We start from the raw sequence: 16,746 nt of genomic DNA, 5'->3' as shown, positions 1-16,746 counted from the left end.
GGGAATTATTATGTAGCCATGGAAGAAAAATCAGTGTGTCTGAAATAAAAATATACAAACTAAAGTACTAAGAATACTAGTAGTTTAGAAAAAAAGAGATGAAAATGCATCCTGGGAAAGTCAAAATTTCTACTGATTCTTGAAGTTTGGATTGATTTAACAAAGGGGAAGAAGTTAAAAAGTTTGGTGGGGGAAGAAACATAATAAAAAGGTGGGCAGAAGATAAAGGTAGATATGAATATGGTTGTGTAGGGCAGATTATGAACCATTTGCTGACTCAGAGTTAGGAGCCATTTCTGTACCCATAGCACCTTTTGCTACCTTGGTTATGGCACTGATTTTTTTTTTTTTTAATTTTTTAAAATTTCTTTTCAGGGTAACAGTATTCATTGTTTTTGCACCACACCTGGTGCTCCATGCAATCTGTGCCCTCTCCAATACCCACCACCTGGTACCACAACCCCCCACCCCCGCCACTTCAAAACCCTCAGGTTGTTTTTCAGAGTCCATAGTCTCTCATGGTTCACTTCCCCCTCCAATTTCCCTCAACTCCCTTCTCCTCTCCAACTCCCGTTGTCCTCCATGCTATTTGTTATGCTCCACAGATAAGTGAAACCATGTGATAATTGACTCTCTCTGCTTGACTTATTTTACTGAGCATAATCTCTTCCAGTCCCGTCCATGTTGCTACAAAAGTTGGGTATTTGTCCTTTCTGATGGAGGCATAATACTCCATAGTGTATATGGACCACATCTTCCTTATCCACTCGTCCGTTGAAGGACATCTTGGTTCTATCCACAGTTTGGTGACCGTGGCCATTGCTGCTATAAACATTGGGGTACAGATGGCCCTTCTTTTCATTGCATCTATATCTTTGGGGTCAATACCCAGGAGTGCAATGGCAGGGATATAGGGAAGCTCTACTTTTAATTTCTTGAGGAATCTCCACACTGTTCTCTGAAGTGGCTGCACCAACTTGCATTCCCACCAACAGTATAAGAGGGTTCTTCTTTCTCCACATCCCCTCCAACACATGTTTCCTGTCTTGCTAATTTTGGCCATTCTAACTGGTGTAAGGTGGTATTTAAATGTGGTTTTAATTTGAATCTCCCTGATGGCTAGTGATGAACATTTTTTCATGTGTCTGATAGTATGGCACTGATTTTATGATAGTACAATTTACATCTATCTCATCTGTTAAATTCTTGGACTTCGTGAGTGTAGGAAATGTCCATGTGTCATTTACCTTTGCAAGTTCAATTCATCATACTTTGAGGGAAGGGAGAGAATTAAATTTTTAATTTCTTCTATAGTAGGCTATTGCTCAGGCATCTAGATTTGAATATATATAAGTGGAGACAGTGAATCCTTTCTTTCTAAAGTAAATAAATGTTGATGAATAATGGGAACTAAGACCGGATGAGTAGGGTGATGGCAGATTAAGAAGGTTGGAAAGTTCGTCATCAGCATTGGAACTCATCCGTACAGAACTGATGCTGGTGATCAGTGAGGATCAGTTACACCATCTTTGCAAATTGGATTTAAATCCATAAGGAACATTGTACGTTCTGGAGCTGATAATAATAAACACAAACTTATAGAGGGGAAAATGCCTGGTACCAAGGTCATTCAAATGACTCAAAGCGCAGTCTTTCTCTCCCTTGTATATTTGGACTGTAGCCTTTCAGGATGCTTACCTTGCTCCATTCTCCCTTTCCACTGAATATCTGAGACATGCTACAGTGCAAAATTTTACACTCAATTGTCAAAACTAATATATAGTGTCCACCCTATGATAGATACATCATTTATATTATTTTATTTAGTAAATTATTTATTTATTTAGTAAGTAATTATGAGTTTGAAACTGACCCTTTCTTTTTATTTTAATTTTTTTGAGTACAGTTGACTTATAATATTATATTAGTTTCAGGTATATAGCATAGTGACTCAACATCTCTGTACCCTATACTTTGCTTCCCACAAGTATAGCTACTATCTGTCACCATACAACGCTATTAAAATATCATTGACTGTTTCTGGTGCTGTGCCTTTTATTCCCATGACTTACTCATTCCATAATGAGAAACCTGTATCTCTTGCTCCCCTTTACCCACTTGTCCCATTCCCCTACTCCCTGTCCTTTTGGCAACCATCAGGTTATTCTCTATTGGTCTGATTCTGCTTTTTGTTTATTCATTTGTTTATTAGATTCCACATATGAGTGAAATCGTGTAGAATTTGTCTTTCTCAGTCTAACTGATGTCACATGATACCCATCCATGTTGTTGCAATAGCATGATCATCCTTTTTTAGTACTAAGTATTATTGTGTGTGTGTGTGTGTATGTACACCACATCTTTCTTATCCATTCATCTATCAATGGATACTTAGGTTGCTTCCATATCTTGGCTAATGTAAATGCTGCAGTAAACAGAGGTGCATATATTAGTGTTTTCATTTTCTTTCAGTAGTAGCATTATTGGATCATATGGCAGTTCTATTTTTAATTTTTTGAGGAACCTCCATACTGTTTTCCACAGAGGCTGTACTAATTTGCATTCTCACCAACAGTACATAAGGGTTCCTTTTTCTCCACATCCTCACTAATACTTGTTATTTCTTGTGTTTTTGATTTTAACCATTCTGACAGGTATAAAGTGATCTTTCATTGTGGTTTTGATTTGCATTTTTCTGATAGTTAGTGATACTGAGCATCTTTTCATGTGTCCATTGTCCATCTGTGTGTCTTCTTTGGAAAAATGTATGTTCAGGTCCTCCAAAACTAGCTCCCTTTAAAATTGAATCAAAGTGTTTAACTCTGCAAAGGACATACAGCTGGTAAGTTAGTAAGGGCTGAGATCTGAGCCCAGAGTAACCTGCTCTGAAGTTTGTCTCCCCAGCCCAAAACAATGCTGGGAGATTGGCATTTTGGTTACTTTTATGGCTTTAATTCAATTATTCTACAGATTGCTACAAAACATTAATTTGCTTTTGATCTCTTTTCTGTCTCATCTCTTTCTCTTTAAAGTGTCATTTTGACTTCACTTTTTTCTCTTGGACCATGTAAACCATTGTTTTTTGTCTTTGACAGGATATATTATACTTGGTGGAGTGATCATTTATTTGTAGTATTAGGGGACCTAGCACTGTGGCATTGGGTTAGGCAACCTCTGGCCAATGAATTGGATAATATTTCTCTGCTTTTGGCCACTTGTTATTTGCAGAATAATTGCCCTAGTAAATTTGTGGCAGCCCTGTTCAGAGACAGAGTACGTGAATGTATAAATAAATGAACACTGACCACAAGTCATCTAGTTAACTCTTAAAAAAGCAATAACATTCTGAGTTTTTCTTGGGCAATATTTTTCAGACTTGTTCTGCTAGTAATTATTCTAGAGCAGTCCTGTTCCACCTTTTTGTCAATTAACCTTAGTAAAGATACATAATTGTATTATAATCCAGTGTATATTTAAGAATATGTGAAACAGTGGATTTACAAAAACAATATTTTCTTTACTATAAGGGATGTAGTATCATATTTTGTATTTTATTTTGTTTTATTTAAAAAAAAAAGTCCTGGGTGGAACACATTAAACTTCATCATCCCCCTCGTAAAATGCTCTGGTTAGAGGATAAATCTAATGTAATCCATGTTGTTCTTCAGAAGCCTCTTTTACTACTCTCTCTTTTTTGCTCAGATCTTCTCTTTTGCATCTCTGTACTTCTGTAGCCTCACCCAAGTCTGTTTTTTTGTTTCCTTTCTTCCCCCTACCTTTCACTTTTAAAAAATTTTATTATATTGAAATTCAATTAATTAACATTAACATATTAGTTGCAGAGGTGGAGTTCAGTGACTCATCAGTTGTGTGTAACACCCAGTGCTCACTACATCAAGTGCCCTCCTTAATGCACGTAACTCAGTTACCCCATCTTCCCACCTACTTCCCCTTCAGCAACCTTCCGTTTATTTCCTAAAATTAAGAGTCTCTTATGATTTACCTCCCTCTCTTATTATATCTTATTTTATTTTTCCTTCTCTTCATTTTTGAACCTTCCCCCTCTCAAGGCAGAGCTATACCTTTCTACTCCACCAGTGCAAAACTGTAAAATAATTTGTGTGGATTATAATGTTGCTTTATTATTTTTTTAAACTCAGATTGACTGTCAAATTCAAAAAAAAACTAAATTACTTCTAAGAAGAGTGACATGTGCAATTTTACTTTCCTTGTGAGTTATTCATAGTAAAAATTTCTCACACTTTTAAACTTTGCCAGAAATAAAACTACTATTTTAATACAGTACTTTCAAATTAAAGCAGTACACTTGCTGTACCTTTTATGGCTTTGTTTTATTTGCAGGAATAACTGTCTTTGTGTGTGGAGGTATACCTATTTAAAAATGTAACTTTCATAATAATTAGCAACTGCAAAAACATTCCTCAATTCTTCTCTATTTGAGTCACTTAATTGTATTCATGTTATTACTTTAATATCTCTCACAGTTTTTCCTTCCTTTCAGTTCTCACTGCTACTGTCTTATTCATCTTTCTTCTAGATTATTGTAATGAGCTCCTAGTTAGTCTTCCTGAATTCTTAGTTTATCCTCCACATATTGATATTCAGAAATAGAAATTGATCTGCCAGTGACTGCTACATTGCTTCAGTGGCTTTTAGCCACCTGAGGATAGAATCTAAATTGCTTGGCTTGTCTTTTTTAAGGCTCTTAGTGGATTTCATTCATTCTCTTTGACAACGGTTTTAGTGGGGAGAAAGGGGAGTGAAAGGCTAATGAAAGATAAGCACAAGCTGCTCACTGTTTACACAATATATCATGTACTTGAATCCTTTTGCATGTTTCTTTTCTTCTTTTTTAATTTTTTAAAAAGATTTTGTTTAGAGAGCATGAGCAGATGGGAGGGGGGTGAACCAGAGGAAGAGGGAGAAGCAGACTCCTAACTGAGCAGGAAGTCAGATGCAGGGCTCAGTTCCAGGCCTTTGTAATCATGACCTGAGCTGAAGGCAGACTCTTAACTGACTGAGACACCCAGGAGCCCCTGCATGTTTCATTACCTGGAAGTCCCTTTCTTTTTATTCAGTTACTCAAATCTCATCTGAGCTGTTATTCTAAGAATTTGTTCCAGTAGTCCTCTTGGTATATCTCTCAGTATAATATGTCTGTTTGTATGTGAGCCTTCCTTATACTGGGATTTTCTAGATAGAAGAGAGGCATCTTCATTTGGGTCTCCCTGTTGGACCAGGAAGATGTTAGGTGCTAAGTATATGGAGAGCAAGTAGATACACATGGGCCCTGTCCTCACTGAGATTTTCATCTACCAGGAGAGACAGATAATTAAGCAAGTACAATCAAATATGATAGTAGAAGTACAAGATTTTAAAGGTTTCCTGGTCAAAGTAACATGTAAGATGAACACTAAAGGATTAGCAGGAATTAGCCGATTGGTGAAGAAAAGTAATTAGAATTTTGTCATAGAAGAAAGAGCCAATGTAAAGGCCCACAGGGAAAGGCATGTCATAACTGAGAAATAGAAATAATGTTCCCGTGGCTTAGGGCTTGTATGGCAAGAAATAAAGCTACAAAATGTGCAAAAAGCTAAGTCATTAAGGGCCTTTCAAACAGGATGACCATATAATTTATCTTCTGAACTAAAAAACTTTTGGGAGTGAAATGAGGAATTTTTAATAAGATATGCCAGGACAACAAGCATAAATAGACCAGCCTAGATACACTAGAAGTCATTGTGAGTTTGAACTTTATCCCAAGAGCATATAGGGATTCACTAAAGGACTTTTAAATAGACCAGATTTACATTTTAAAAATCATTGTAGCTCTGGCATGGAGAATAAATTGGTAGGGAGCTATTATAATAATTAGGCTAAAGGACAAGATGACTTAAAACAGAAATGGGAGTGTATTTGAGAGAGATTTAGGACATGAAGATTAATTAATCTGACAGATTAATCAGAAGTAGGAATTAAGAATGATACCTGGTTTCTCTCTTATTTCAAAGAAAGTCATAATTCTCTAACATGAAGGGGCAGGATTGGGGATGTGTTCTGGTAATGATGTGAAATTTAGACATGTTGAGTTGGAGAGACCACTGAAATACTAAAATGGAGCTATTTAGTAGACAGAGTCTAAAAGAGGGAAATAATTAAGGAAGGAGATTTGCATATTATGAGTCTCTGTTTGAATTTATTATTTTCTCATTCCTTAAAATGTATTTTTCTGATTGTTTTTAGGGCTTTATGTCAGGGAACAAATACTCCATGTTTTCCAAAGACTTTATAAAGAATGATGTATATAAAATGTTTTCTTTGGTTTTTCTTTTTCATGGGTAGGAAGTAATCCTGAACCAATGAACAGTCATAGAGCTGTAGGATAGGTGTTTTTTTTTTTTTTTTAATATTTTATTTATTTATTTTTCAGAGAGAGAGCAAGAGACTGAGCATAAGCAGGGAGAACAGCAGGCAGAGGCAGAAGCAGGCTCCCTACTGAGCAAGGAGCCTGATGTGGGACTTGATCCCAAGATCTTGGGATCATGACCTGAGCCAAAGGCAGCAGCTTAACCTATTGAGCCACCCAGGTGTCCCTGGATAGGTTTAATAAAACTAATTTATTAAATGAATAAAAATGGTGGGATTATGGGTGTTTACTATATTTTATTCTGTTTGCTTTTACATATTTTTAATTTTTTAAAAATGGAATTATGTTTGGCCATTTTTTAAATTTATTTTTTATTTTCAGCATAAGAGTATTCATTATTTTTGCACCACACCCAGTGCTCCATGCAATCCATGCCCTCTATAATACCCACCACCTGGTACCGTGACCTCCCACCCCCCACCCCTTCAAAACCCTCAGATTGTTTTTCAGAGTCCATTTGTTTTTGAGTGGCTCCTATAGATGTAGTTTTCATTTGTTGAGTCTATGCTATTGGGTTTTTTTTTTTTTTAAGATTTTATTTATTTGTCAGGGGAAAGAGAGAGAGAGCACAAACAGGCTGGCGAGAGAGAAACAGGCTCCCTGCTGAGCAAGGAGCCCCATGCAGACCTTGATCTCAGGATCCTGGGATCATGACTTGAGCTGAAGGGTCACTTAACCAACTGAACCGTCCAAGAATCCCTATACTATTGACTTTAAAAACATATTATCTCATTCAATCCTCTTGATAACTTCATGGATAGTTGAAAATTCCCATTTTACAGATATGGTTAGACTCAAAGAAATTACATAATGTTGCCATAGTTCACATAGTTAAGTGGCAGAACAGTATTTGAAGCCAGGTTGGTTAAACTCTGATCTCCATACTCTTGACCTTTAGACCACATGTTGTTTCAGAGACTACAAAAAAAAAAAAAAAAAGAGTCAAACTGCTCTCAAACTATATTCCTTTTACATTGTCAGTTATATACACACACCACACACACACACACACACTTCAGAATAGAAGTTAAGCATCAGCTTATATTGGTATAATACTTTAAAATTGTTTTGAATGCTTGATATATATCATCAGGTTCTCTCTGAGTAACAGTTTGAATGGCAGCACTCTCTGACAGTTGTAGCATATGTGTGTGTTTAAAGACCCAAATGAGGAATCTACTTGGGTATGCTGGGTTCTGAGCTCCAGTGTAATACTCTGTCCTTGGAGGACTTGAGCTGATATTCATCAGCTACTAAAGCTGGTAGTATATAATGTTTAGAGAAGTAGATAATTCTGTATAGAATCCATTATAATGTTCAAGCTCTGTTTACTTTATAATAGAAAACTTCCCATACTGGATCCTGGATTGATGAAGTCAAAGATCTGTGCTTCCTTATCAGCAGGTAAAATTTGACATTTTCAAAATATACAGTTTTGAAGTATCTTTTTATATCTCTATTCGGGCCTAGTCAAAACTCATTCATTACATAGGAAGCTCTTCATTTTAGAGTCTTAGCTATATATTTTATGGTTTGGCAGTTTTCCTCAGTTTTAGTTGCTTGGTTGGCAGATAAGATTTTGAGAAATTTTCCATTTGATTAGTTAGTAAGTAACTTTGTTAGGCATTATCTATAAAAGATAGATCATTGACCTTAGAGATTTTTGTGGCCTTATTTTGAAATGGAAATATATGTTTAGCTTTATCACATTTTAAATCTGAATTCTTACTAGAATTTTTTATAATTAATAGTTAATCATAAGTTTAAATACCTGGATCCTTACTTCACAGGCAATATTTTGAAAGTTAATTGTATTTTCATTTTCAAGTTTTAAAAATATATTGAATGTAGCTGGACATAGGAAACATCCTTACATTTGTCTTGATATATGTCAGTTTTGTTTTACTGCTAATTCTTTTTATATCGTGTAATGGAGTTATTCTGAAAGAGAGGGAGGAATAATTGTGTAGTTTGCTGAAACTAAAACGTTTGTCACGTTGGATTTTTTTTTGTTTTTTTTTTTTAAAGATTTTATTTATTTGTCAGAGAGAGAGAGGGAGCGAGAGTGAGCACAGGCAGACAGAATGGCAGGCAGAGACAGAGGGAGAAGCAGGCTCCCTGCTGAGCAAGGAGCCCGATGTGGGACCACGACCTGAGCCGAAGGCAGTTGCTTAACCAACTGAACCATCCAGGCGTCCCTGTCACGTTGGATTTTAAAAGAGGCTTAATTCTAACTTGTTTTCAGAACAATCTTTCAGTGATTTAGTTATTTTGCTGCATAAAGTTTCTACAGTTTAATATTATTTCTTTCCAGCAAATGAAATTAAACGTGATTCTGAAGGTGGAAACATTACCTTAGGGAAAGTTACTAATGAGACCTGTGAAAGTGAAAAGCCGAGAGACTTCATTGAACATGTAAAACGTTCAGACTTGGATGAAAAGGTACTGGGGAATTTATATTTTGTTTTTTCCTGGTCTAAATCATGGTAATGCAGAAATTCACGTTAACAGTGCTGTCAGTAGTTCAGACTTGGATGAAAAGGTGTTGTGGAGAATCTTCTTTTCTTTTCTTTTTTTCTTTAAATTCAATTAGCCTGCATATAGTACATTATTAGTTTCAGATGTGTTCAGTAATTCATCAGTTGTGTATAACACCCAGGGCTCATCACATCATGTGCCCTCTTTTTTTTTTTTAAAGGTTCTTTTTTTTTTTTTTAAGATTTTATTTATTTATTTGACAGAGAGATCACAAGTAGGCAGAGAGACAGGCAGAGAGAGAGGAAGGGAAGCAGCCTCCCCGCCGAGCAGAGAGCCCAATGTGGGGCTCGATCCCAGGACTCTGGGATCATGACCTGAGCCAGAGGCAGAGGCTTTAACCCACTGAGCCACCTAGGTACCCCTCATGTGCCCTCTTTAATGCCCATCACCAATGACCCCATTCCACCACCCTTCCTCCCCTCCAGCAACCCTTAATTTCTTTCCTATAGTTAAGAGTCTCATGGTTTTTTTCCTCTCTGATGACTTCCCATTCTGTTTTCCCTCCTTTCCTCTGATGTCCTCTGTATTGTTTCTTATATTCCACCTATGAGTAAAACCCTATGATAATTGTCTTTCTCTGATTGACTTATTTCACTTAGCATAATACCCTCCAATTCCATCTACATTGGACTGAATGATAAGTATTCATCCTTTCTGATGGCTCAGTAATAGTCTACTCTATATATGAACTACATCTTTATCCATTCATCTGTCGATGGACATCTAAGCTCTTTTCCATAGATTGGCTATTGTAGTAGGCATTGCTACTATAACCATTGGTGTTCACCCTTTGGATCACTACATTTGTATCTTTGAAGTAAATACCTAGTAGTGCAATTGTTGGGTCATAGGGTAGCTCTATTTTTAACTTCTTGAGGAACCTCCATGCTGTTTTCCAGAGTGGCTGTACCAGCTTGCATTCTAACCAACAGTGTAAGAGGGTTCCTCTTTCGCCACATCCTCACCACAGCTGTTTCCTGAGTTGTTTATTTTAGCCATTCCTGATTGGTGTGAGGTGGTATCTCATTGTGGTTTTGATTTGTATTTTGCTGATGCCAAGTGATGTGGAGTTTTTATTCGTATATCTCTTGGCCATATGTCTATCTTCTTTAGAGGAATGTTTGTTCATGTTTTCTGCCCATTTCTTGATTGGATTGGTTTTTTGGGTGTTGAGTTTGTTAAGTTCTTTAGAGATCTTGGATACTAGCCCTTTATCTGATACGTCATTTGTAAATATCTTCTCCCATTTTGTAGGTTGCCTTTTAGGTTTGTTTCCTTTGCTGTGCAGCAGCTTTTTATCTTGATGAAGTCCCAAAAGTTTGTTTGCTTTTGTTTCCCTTGCCTTTGGAAATGTGACCAGACAGATTTTGCTGCAGACAAGGTCAAAGAAGCTGCTGCCTGTGTTCTCCTCTAGGATATTGATGGATTTTTGTCTCATATTGAGGTCTTTCATCCATTCTGAGTTTATCTTTGGGTATGTTGTAAGAGAATGGTCCAGTTTCATTCTGCATGTGGCTGTCCAGTTTTCCCAGCACCATTTATTGAAGAGATTGTCTTTTTTCCATTGGATATTCTTTCCTGCTTTGTGGAAGATTAGTTGACCATAGGGTCCATTTCTGGGGTCTCTTTTCTGTTCCACTGATCTCTGTGTCTGTTTTTGTGCCAGTACCATACTGTCTTGACAATTACAGCTTTGTAATAGGACTTGAAGTCAGGTATTGTGATGCCACTAGTTTTGGTTTTCTTTTTCAACATTACCCTGGCTATTCAGGGTCTTTTCTGGTTCCATACTAATTTCAGGATTATTTTGTCCAGCTCTGTGAAAAATGTTAATGGTATTCTGATAGAGTTTGCATTGCTGCATATGATGTACGTATAGATTGCTCTGGGTAGCATAGACATTTTAATGAAATTTGTTCTTCCAATCCATGAGCATGGAATGTTTTTCCATTTGTTTGTGTCTTCCTCAATTTCTTTCATAAGTATTCTGTAGTTTCCTGAGTACAGGTCCTTTACCTCTTTGGCTGGTTTTATTCCTAGGTATCTATGGGTTTTGGTGCTATTGTAAATGGATTCTATTCCTTAATTTCTCTTCCTTCAGTCTCATTGTTAGTGTATAGAAATGCAACTAATTTCTGTGCATTGATTTTGTATCCTGCTATGTTGCTGAATTGCTGTATGAGTTCTGTTACTTTTGGGATAGATAGTCTTTTGGGTTTTCCACATAAAATATCATGTTATTTGCAAAGAGTGAGAGTTTGACTTCTTTGCCAACTTGAATGCCTTTTATTTCTTTTTGTTGTCTGATTGCTGTGGCTAGGACTTCTGTACTATGTTGAACTGAGTAGTTAGAGTGGGCTTCCAGTTGTGTTCTTGATCTTAGGGGAAATGCTATCAGTTTTTCCCCATTGAGAATGATATTCGCTGTAGGCTTTTCATAAATAGTTTTTATGATATTGAGGTTAGTTCCCTCTATCTGTACACTGTGGAGAGTTTTAATCAAGAAAGGATGCTGTATTTTGTCAAATGCTTTTTTTTTTTTTTGCATCATTTGAGAGGGTCATATTGTTCTTGTCCTTTCTTTTTATTTATTTATTTTTTTACCTCATCTTACATCATCTGTCCTTTCTTTTTATTAATGTGGCATACCACATCGATTGATTTGTGAGTGTTGAACCATCCTTGCTGCCCAGGAATAAGTATACTTGGTCATGGTGAATAATCCTTTTAATGTCCTGTTGGATTGTATTGGCCAGTATCTTGGTGAGGATTTTGGCACCCATATTCATTAGGGATATTGATCTGTAATTCTCTTTGGTGGGGGCTTTGGCTGGTTTGGGGGTCAAGGTAATGCTGTCCCCATAGAACAAGTTTGGAAGGTTTCCTTCCATTTCTGTATTTTGAAGCTGTAGAGATTCTTTTACATTTTCTTATTTCTTGTTCTGAATAGTTGTAATACAGATTCATCATAACAGTATGGTCAGGTGATAAGTATAACTTTTTGAGTAAAAGAATTGCATCATTCTGCCCTAGGATATATTGTTTAATGCTTTGTATAAGCACACTATTAACAGGTTTCCTTTGTCTGGGAAAGTGGGGTGTTTAATTATATATTTAGCCTTTTCTTTTTTAGTATGCTTAAGTTGATCTCAAACCTACATAAATCTAATTTGTTACATATCTTCCTGCCTCATTAAACATAGAGTACTGAATATCATTTGATCTTGAAATTTAAGAATATCATAGTATCCGAAGGCTATGAATGCATACAGCAGTTATTTAACCACAGATATAGAAGGCATAGGATTTGGAGCTAAACCTAACTTGATGGTGGAACATACCACTAGCATATGATACAGGGAAAAATTCAGATACCAAATATATTCTTGTTTTCTGCCAGAAAATGTGTGTGATTGTCTTAACCTTTTGCATAATTTAATTTACTCCTAGGCAACCATTTCATATTTTCTTTTTTCTCATTATTCCTTCTTATTCATCCTCACAGCTGACAATCTATTTTTCTACTTCACCAAAAAAATTGAAGTAACTGGAAAGGAACTTCCTACTTCCCTGCCAGTATAATAGCCAACCTAACTTGCATCTGCTCCCCAAATTCCAGCTTCTCCTCAGTTACAGTAGATGATCTAGCCAAGGTTATTCCTTCCACCTGTGTGCCAAAGTCCACCTCTTTCCTCTCTAAAAATACTACTCCAGTAATTCTTCTTTTTATTATTGGCTTATTTTTATCAATATATAAACATGTGGTTCTCCCATCTTCAAACCAAACCAAACCAAACCAAACAAAATGGTTTCATAGTCCCATTTATCTTTTCAGCTGTCATCCTATCTCTCAAATGCTTATCTTTACCCACCATCTCTACTTTCTGTCCTCTGGTTCTCTTGAACCCATTCCAAAGATACTTGCCTTCACTGCAACCAAAACTATCCTTAAACTCTTCAGTGACCTCCTTGTTGCTGGGTCTAATGGACATTATCTTAGTCTCAATGTTGCTTAACCTATCATTATTATTTGTCACAGTTGATCACACTTTCTTTGAAACCCTGGCTTTCAGGATAAACATACATGCCTGGTTTATTTTTTCCCTGTCTGCAACTTCCCAGTTGATTTTGCTGATCTCTCTTGATATACCTGACCTCTACATATTGTAGTGGCTCAGAGCCTAGACCACGATGTGTTCTTTCTTATCTAGATTGGCTCATTAAATGGTCCCGTCCAGCCTCATTGCATTAAATGCCATCATTGTGATAAGACTCTCAAATTTATAACTGCATTCTGAACTGCTTCTCTGAACAGATCTTTATGTTTAGTTGCCTACTGGACTTGTCCATTTAGATGTCCAGTTAGGCATCTCAAACTTAACATGTTCAGTCTGAATTCCTGAAACATCTATATACAGCCTACCAGATACTCATTTCAGATGTAACTGCACATAAAGACTGAGAGCAAAGAGATGGAAAAAGATGTTCCATGCAAATGGAAACAAAAAGCTAGTGTAGCTATACATATATCAAACAAAACAGACTTATAGCAATACTATAATAGTAGAGGACTTTAACATCTCACTTACATGAATCATCACGATTGGAAATCAGTAAGGAGACATATTAAGTGACATGTTTAAGACCAAATGAACTTAATACATATATATGGAACATTCCATTTAAAAGCATCAGAATATACATTCTTCTCAGGTACACACAGAACATTCTTTACGATAGATAATGTGTTAGGCCACAAAGCAAGTCTCAATAAATGCATGAAAATTTAAATCATATCAAGCATCTCTTCCTAACACAATTGTATGAAACTAGAATTAAATTATAAGAACAAAATCAGAAAAATGACAAATAATCTGAAGATTTAACAACATGCTATTAACAATTGAAGAGTCATAGAAGAAATCAAGAGAGAACTCCAGACAGTAACTGGACACAATGAAAACAGAAATAGGGCATACAAAAATCTGTGGGATGCAGCAAAAGCAGTTCTTTTTTTTTTTTTTTTTAAGATTTTTTTTATTTGACAGAGAGAGACACAGCAAGCGCAGCAACACAAACAGGGGGAATGGGAGAGGGAGAAGCAGGCTCCCCACTGAGCAGGGAGCCTGACACAGGGCTCAATCCCAGGACTCTGGGATCATGACCTGAGCTGAAGGCAGATGCTTAATGACTGAGCCACCCAGGCACCCCAGAAAAGCAGTTCTAGAGGAAATTTCATTGCATACAGATCTACCTCCAGAAACAAGAGAGATGTCAAACAATTTATCTGTATACCTAACAGAATTAGAGAAAGAATAAACAAAGCCAAAAGTTAATAGAAAGAAGGAAATAGTGAAGATCAGAATGGAAATAAATAGAGAATGAAAAGACAATAGAAAAGATCAATGAAACCTAAGAACTCTTTCTTTGAAAAGAGAAAATTCACAAACTTTTGGCTGGACTAACCAAAAAAAAAAAAAAAAGGGGGCTTAAATATATAAAATTAGAAATGAAAGAGGAGAAGGGGTTATAACTGATACCACAGAAATACTGTGAACAGTTAATTATAGGACAACAAATTGGGCAACTGTGAAGAAATAGATAAATTCCTAGAAACTTAAAATCTTCCAAGAGTGAATTATGAAGAAATAGAAATTCTGATTGCAACAATTCCCAGTAAGGAGATTGAATCAGTAGTCAAAAACCTCCCAACAAATAAAAACAGGACCAGACAGCTTCACTGGTGAACTCTGCTATAAATTTAGAAAATTTAATACCTACTTTTCTCAGATTTTTCCCAAAAATTGAAGAGGAGGGAACATTTCCAAACTCATTTTACAAGGTCAGCATTATCCTGATACCAAAATCAGACATGGATACCACAAGAAAAGAAAATCTTACCAGCTAAAATCCCTAATGATCGCAGATGTAGAAACCTTCAACATTAGCAAAGTGAATTCAATAATACTTTTAAAGAATCTTACACCATGATCTATGGGATATATTCCACAAATGCAAGGATGATTCTACATCCACATACCAATCCCTGTGATATGCCACATTAACAAAATGAGAGATAAGAACATATGATCATCTCAATAGATGCAGAAAAGCATTTGACAAAATTCAACATCCATTTATAGTAAGAATTCTCAACAAAGTGAGTATATAGAGAGAAAGTACCTCCACATAATCAAGACCATCTATGACCAATCCACGTTTAATGTCATACGCAACAGTGAAAGGGCAGAAGCTTTCCTCTGAGATCAGGAACAAGATAAGGAATCCTCCTGTTTCCTTTTCTTTTCAACATAGTATTGGAAGTCCTAATAAGGACAGTTAGACATGAAAAAGAAAATAAAAGATACCAAAATTGGAAAAGAAGACATAAAACTCACTATTTTCCAATGTCATGATATTATTTATAGAAAACCTTTAAGACACCACCAAAAAAACTGTTAGAACTAATGAATTGGATTCAGTAAAGTTTCAGGATATAAAATTAATATACAAAAATCTATTGTGTTTTTATATAGTAATAATGAGCTATCAGAAAGAAAAATTCAAAAAATCCTATTTATAATCACATCAAAGAGAGTAAAATGCCTATGAATAAATTTAATGAAGGAGGTGAAAGACCTGTAGATTGAAAACTGTAGTACACTGATAAAAGAATTTGAAGACATAGACAAATGGAAATATATTCCATGCTCATGGATTGGAAGAATTAATATCATTAAAATGACCAAACTACCCAAAGCAATGTACATATTCAGTATAATCTCTATCAAAATTCCAGTGACATTTTTCACAGAACTAGAACAAATAATTATAAAATTTATATGGAACCACAAAAGACCTTGAATAATGAAAGCAGTTGGTTATTCAAAGAACAAGGCCTGAGGTATCACACTCCTGATTTCAAACTATACTACAAAACTATAGTAATCAAAACAGTATGGTATTGGCATGAAAACAGACACATGGATCAATGAAACAGACTAGAGAGCTCAGAAGTAAACACATACATATATGGTCAATTAATTTATGATAAAGAAGGCAACATAACAATGGGGAAAGGACAGTATCTTCAATAAATGATGTTGGAAAAACTGAATGTAAGACCTGAAACCATAAGGCCTAGAAGAAAACATAGGCAATAATCTCCTTGAGATAAATGATAGCAGAGTTTTTTTGCATCTGATTCCAAGGCAAGGGAAACAAAGCAAAACTAAGCAAATGGGACTACATGAAACAAGTTTCTACACAGAGAAGGATACTATCAACAAAATGCAAAGGCAACTTAATGGGAGAAGACATTTTTATGTCCTATACCTCCTAAGGGGTTAATGTCCAAAATTCATGAAGAACTCCTACAACTCAATAACAACGAAAACCATAATCTAATTAAAAAATGGGCAGAGGACCTAAATTGTGTTTTCCCAAAGAAGATGTACAGTTGGCCAACAGATACATGAAAAGATGCTCAAAGTCACTCATCATCAGGGAAATGTAAAAAACCACAGTGAGATACCACCTTACACCTGTCTGAATGACTGTTATCCAAAGGACAAGAAATAACAAATGTTGTTAAGGATGTGGAGAAAAAGGAACTTTTGTGTACTGTTGGTAGGTATATAAACTGGTATAAATTCTATGGAAAAAATGTTTGGCAGTTACTCAAAATACTAAAAATAGAGCTACCATACAGTCTAGCAATTCCATTACTGGGTATCTAAAGAAATAAAAAAATATTAACT

The 16,746-nt window shown here is 35.8% G+C and overlaps 1 protein-coding gene across 1 annotated transcript in view; it reads left to right on the top strand.

The window, feature by feature from the left end:
* TOPAZ1 (testis and ovary specific TOPAZ 1) overlaps positions 1–16,746 on the top strand; it is a 133,260-nt gene that overhangs the window by 6,715 nt on the left and 109,799 nt on the right. Inside the window, 2 exon segments of the mRNA XM_045089042.1 lie at positions 7,791–7,852; positions 8,763–8,890. Coding sequence (XP_044944977.1) covers positions 7,791–7,852; positions 8,763–8,890 — 190 coding nt within the window.

The sequence above is a fragment of the Mustela putorius genome, unplaced genomic scaffold, assembly GCF_011764305.1.
Source record: "Mustela putorius furo isolate JIRA1106 unplaced genomic scaffold, ASM1176430v1.1 tig00003834_pilon_pilon_pilon, whole genome shotgun sequence".
Classification (NCBI taxonomy): Eukaryota; Metazoa; Chordata; class Mammalia; order Carnivora; family Mustelidae; genus Mustela; species Mustela putorius.
This window is presented reverse-complemented; position numbering and strand designations above follow the sequence as displayed.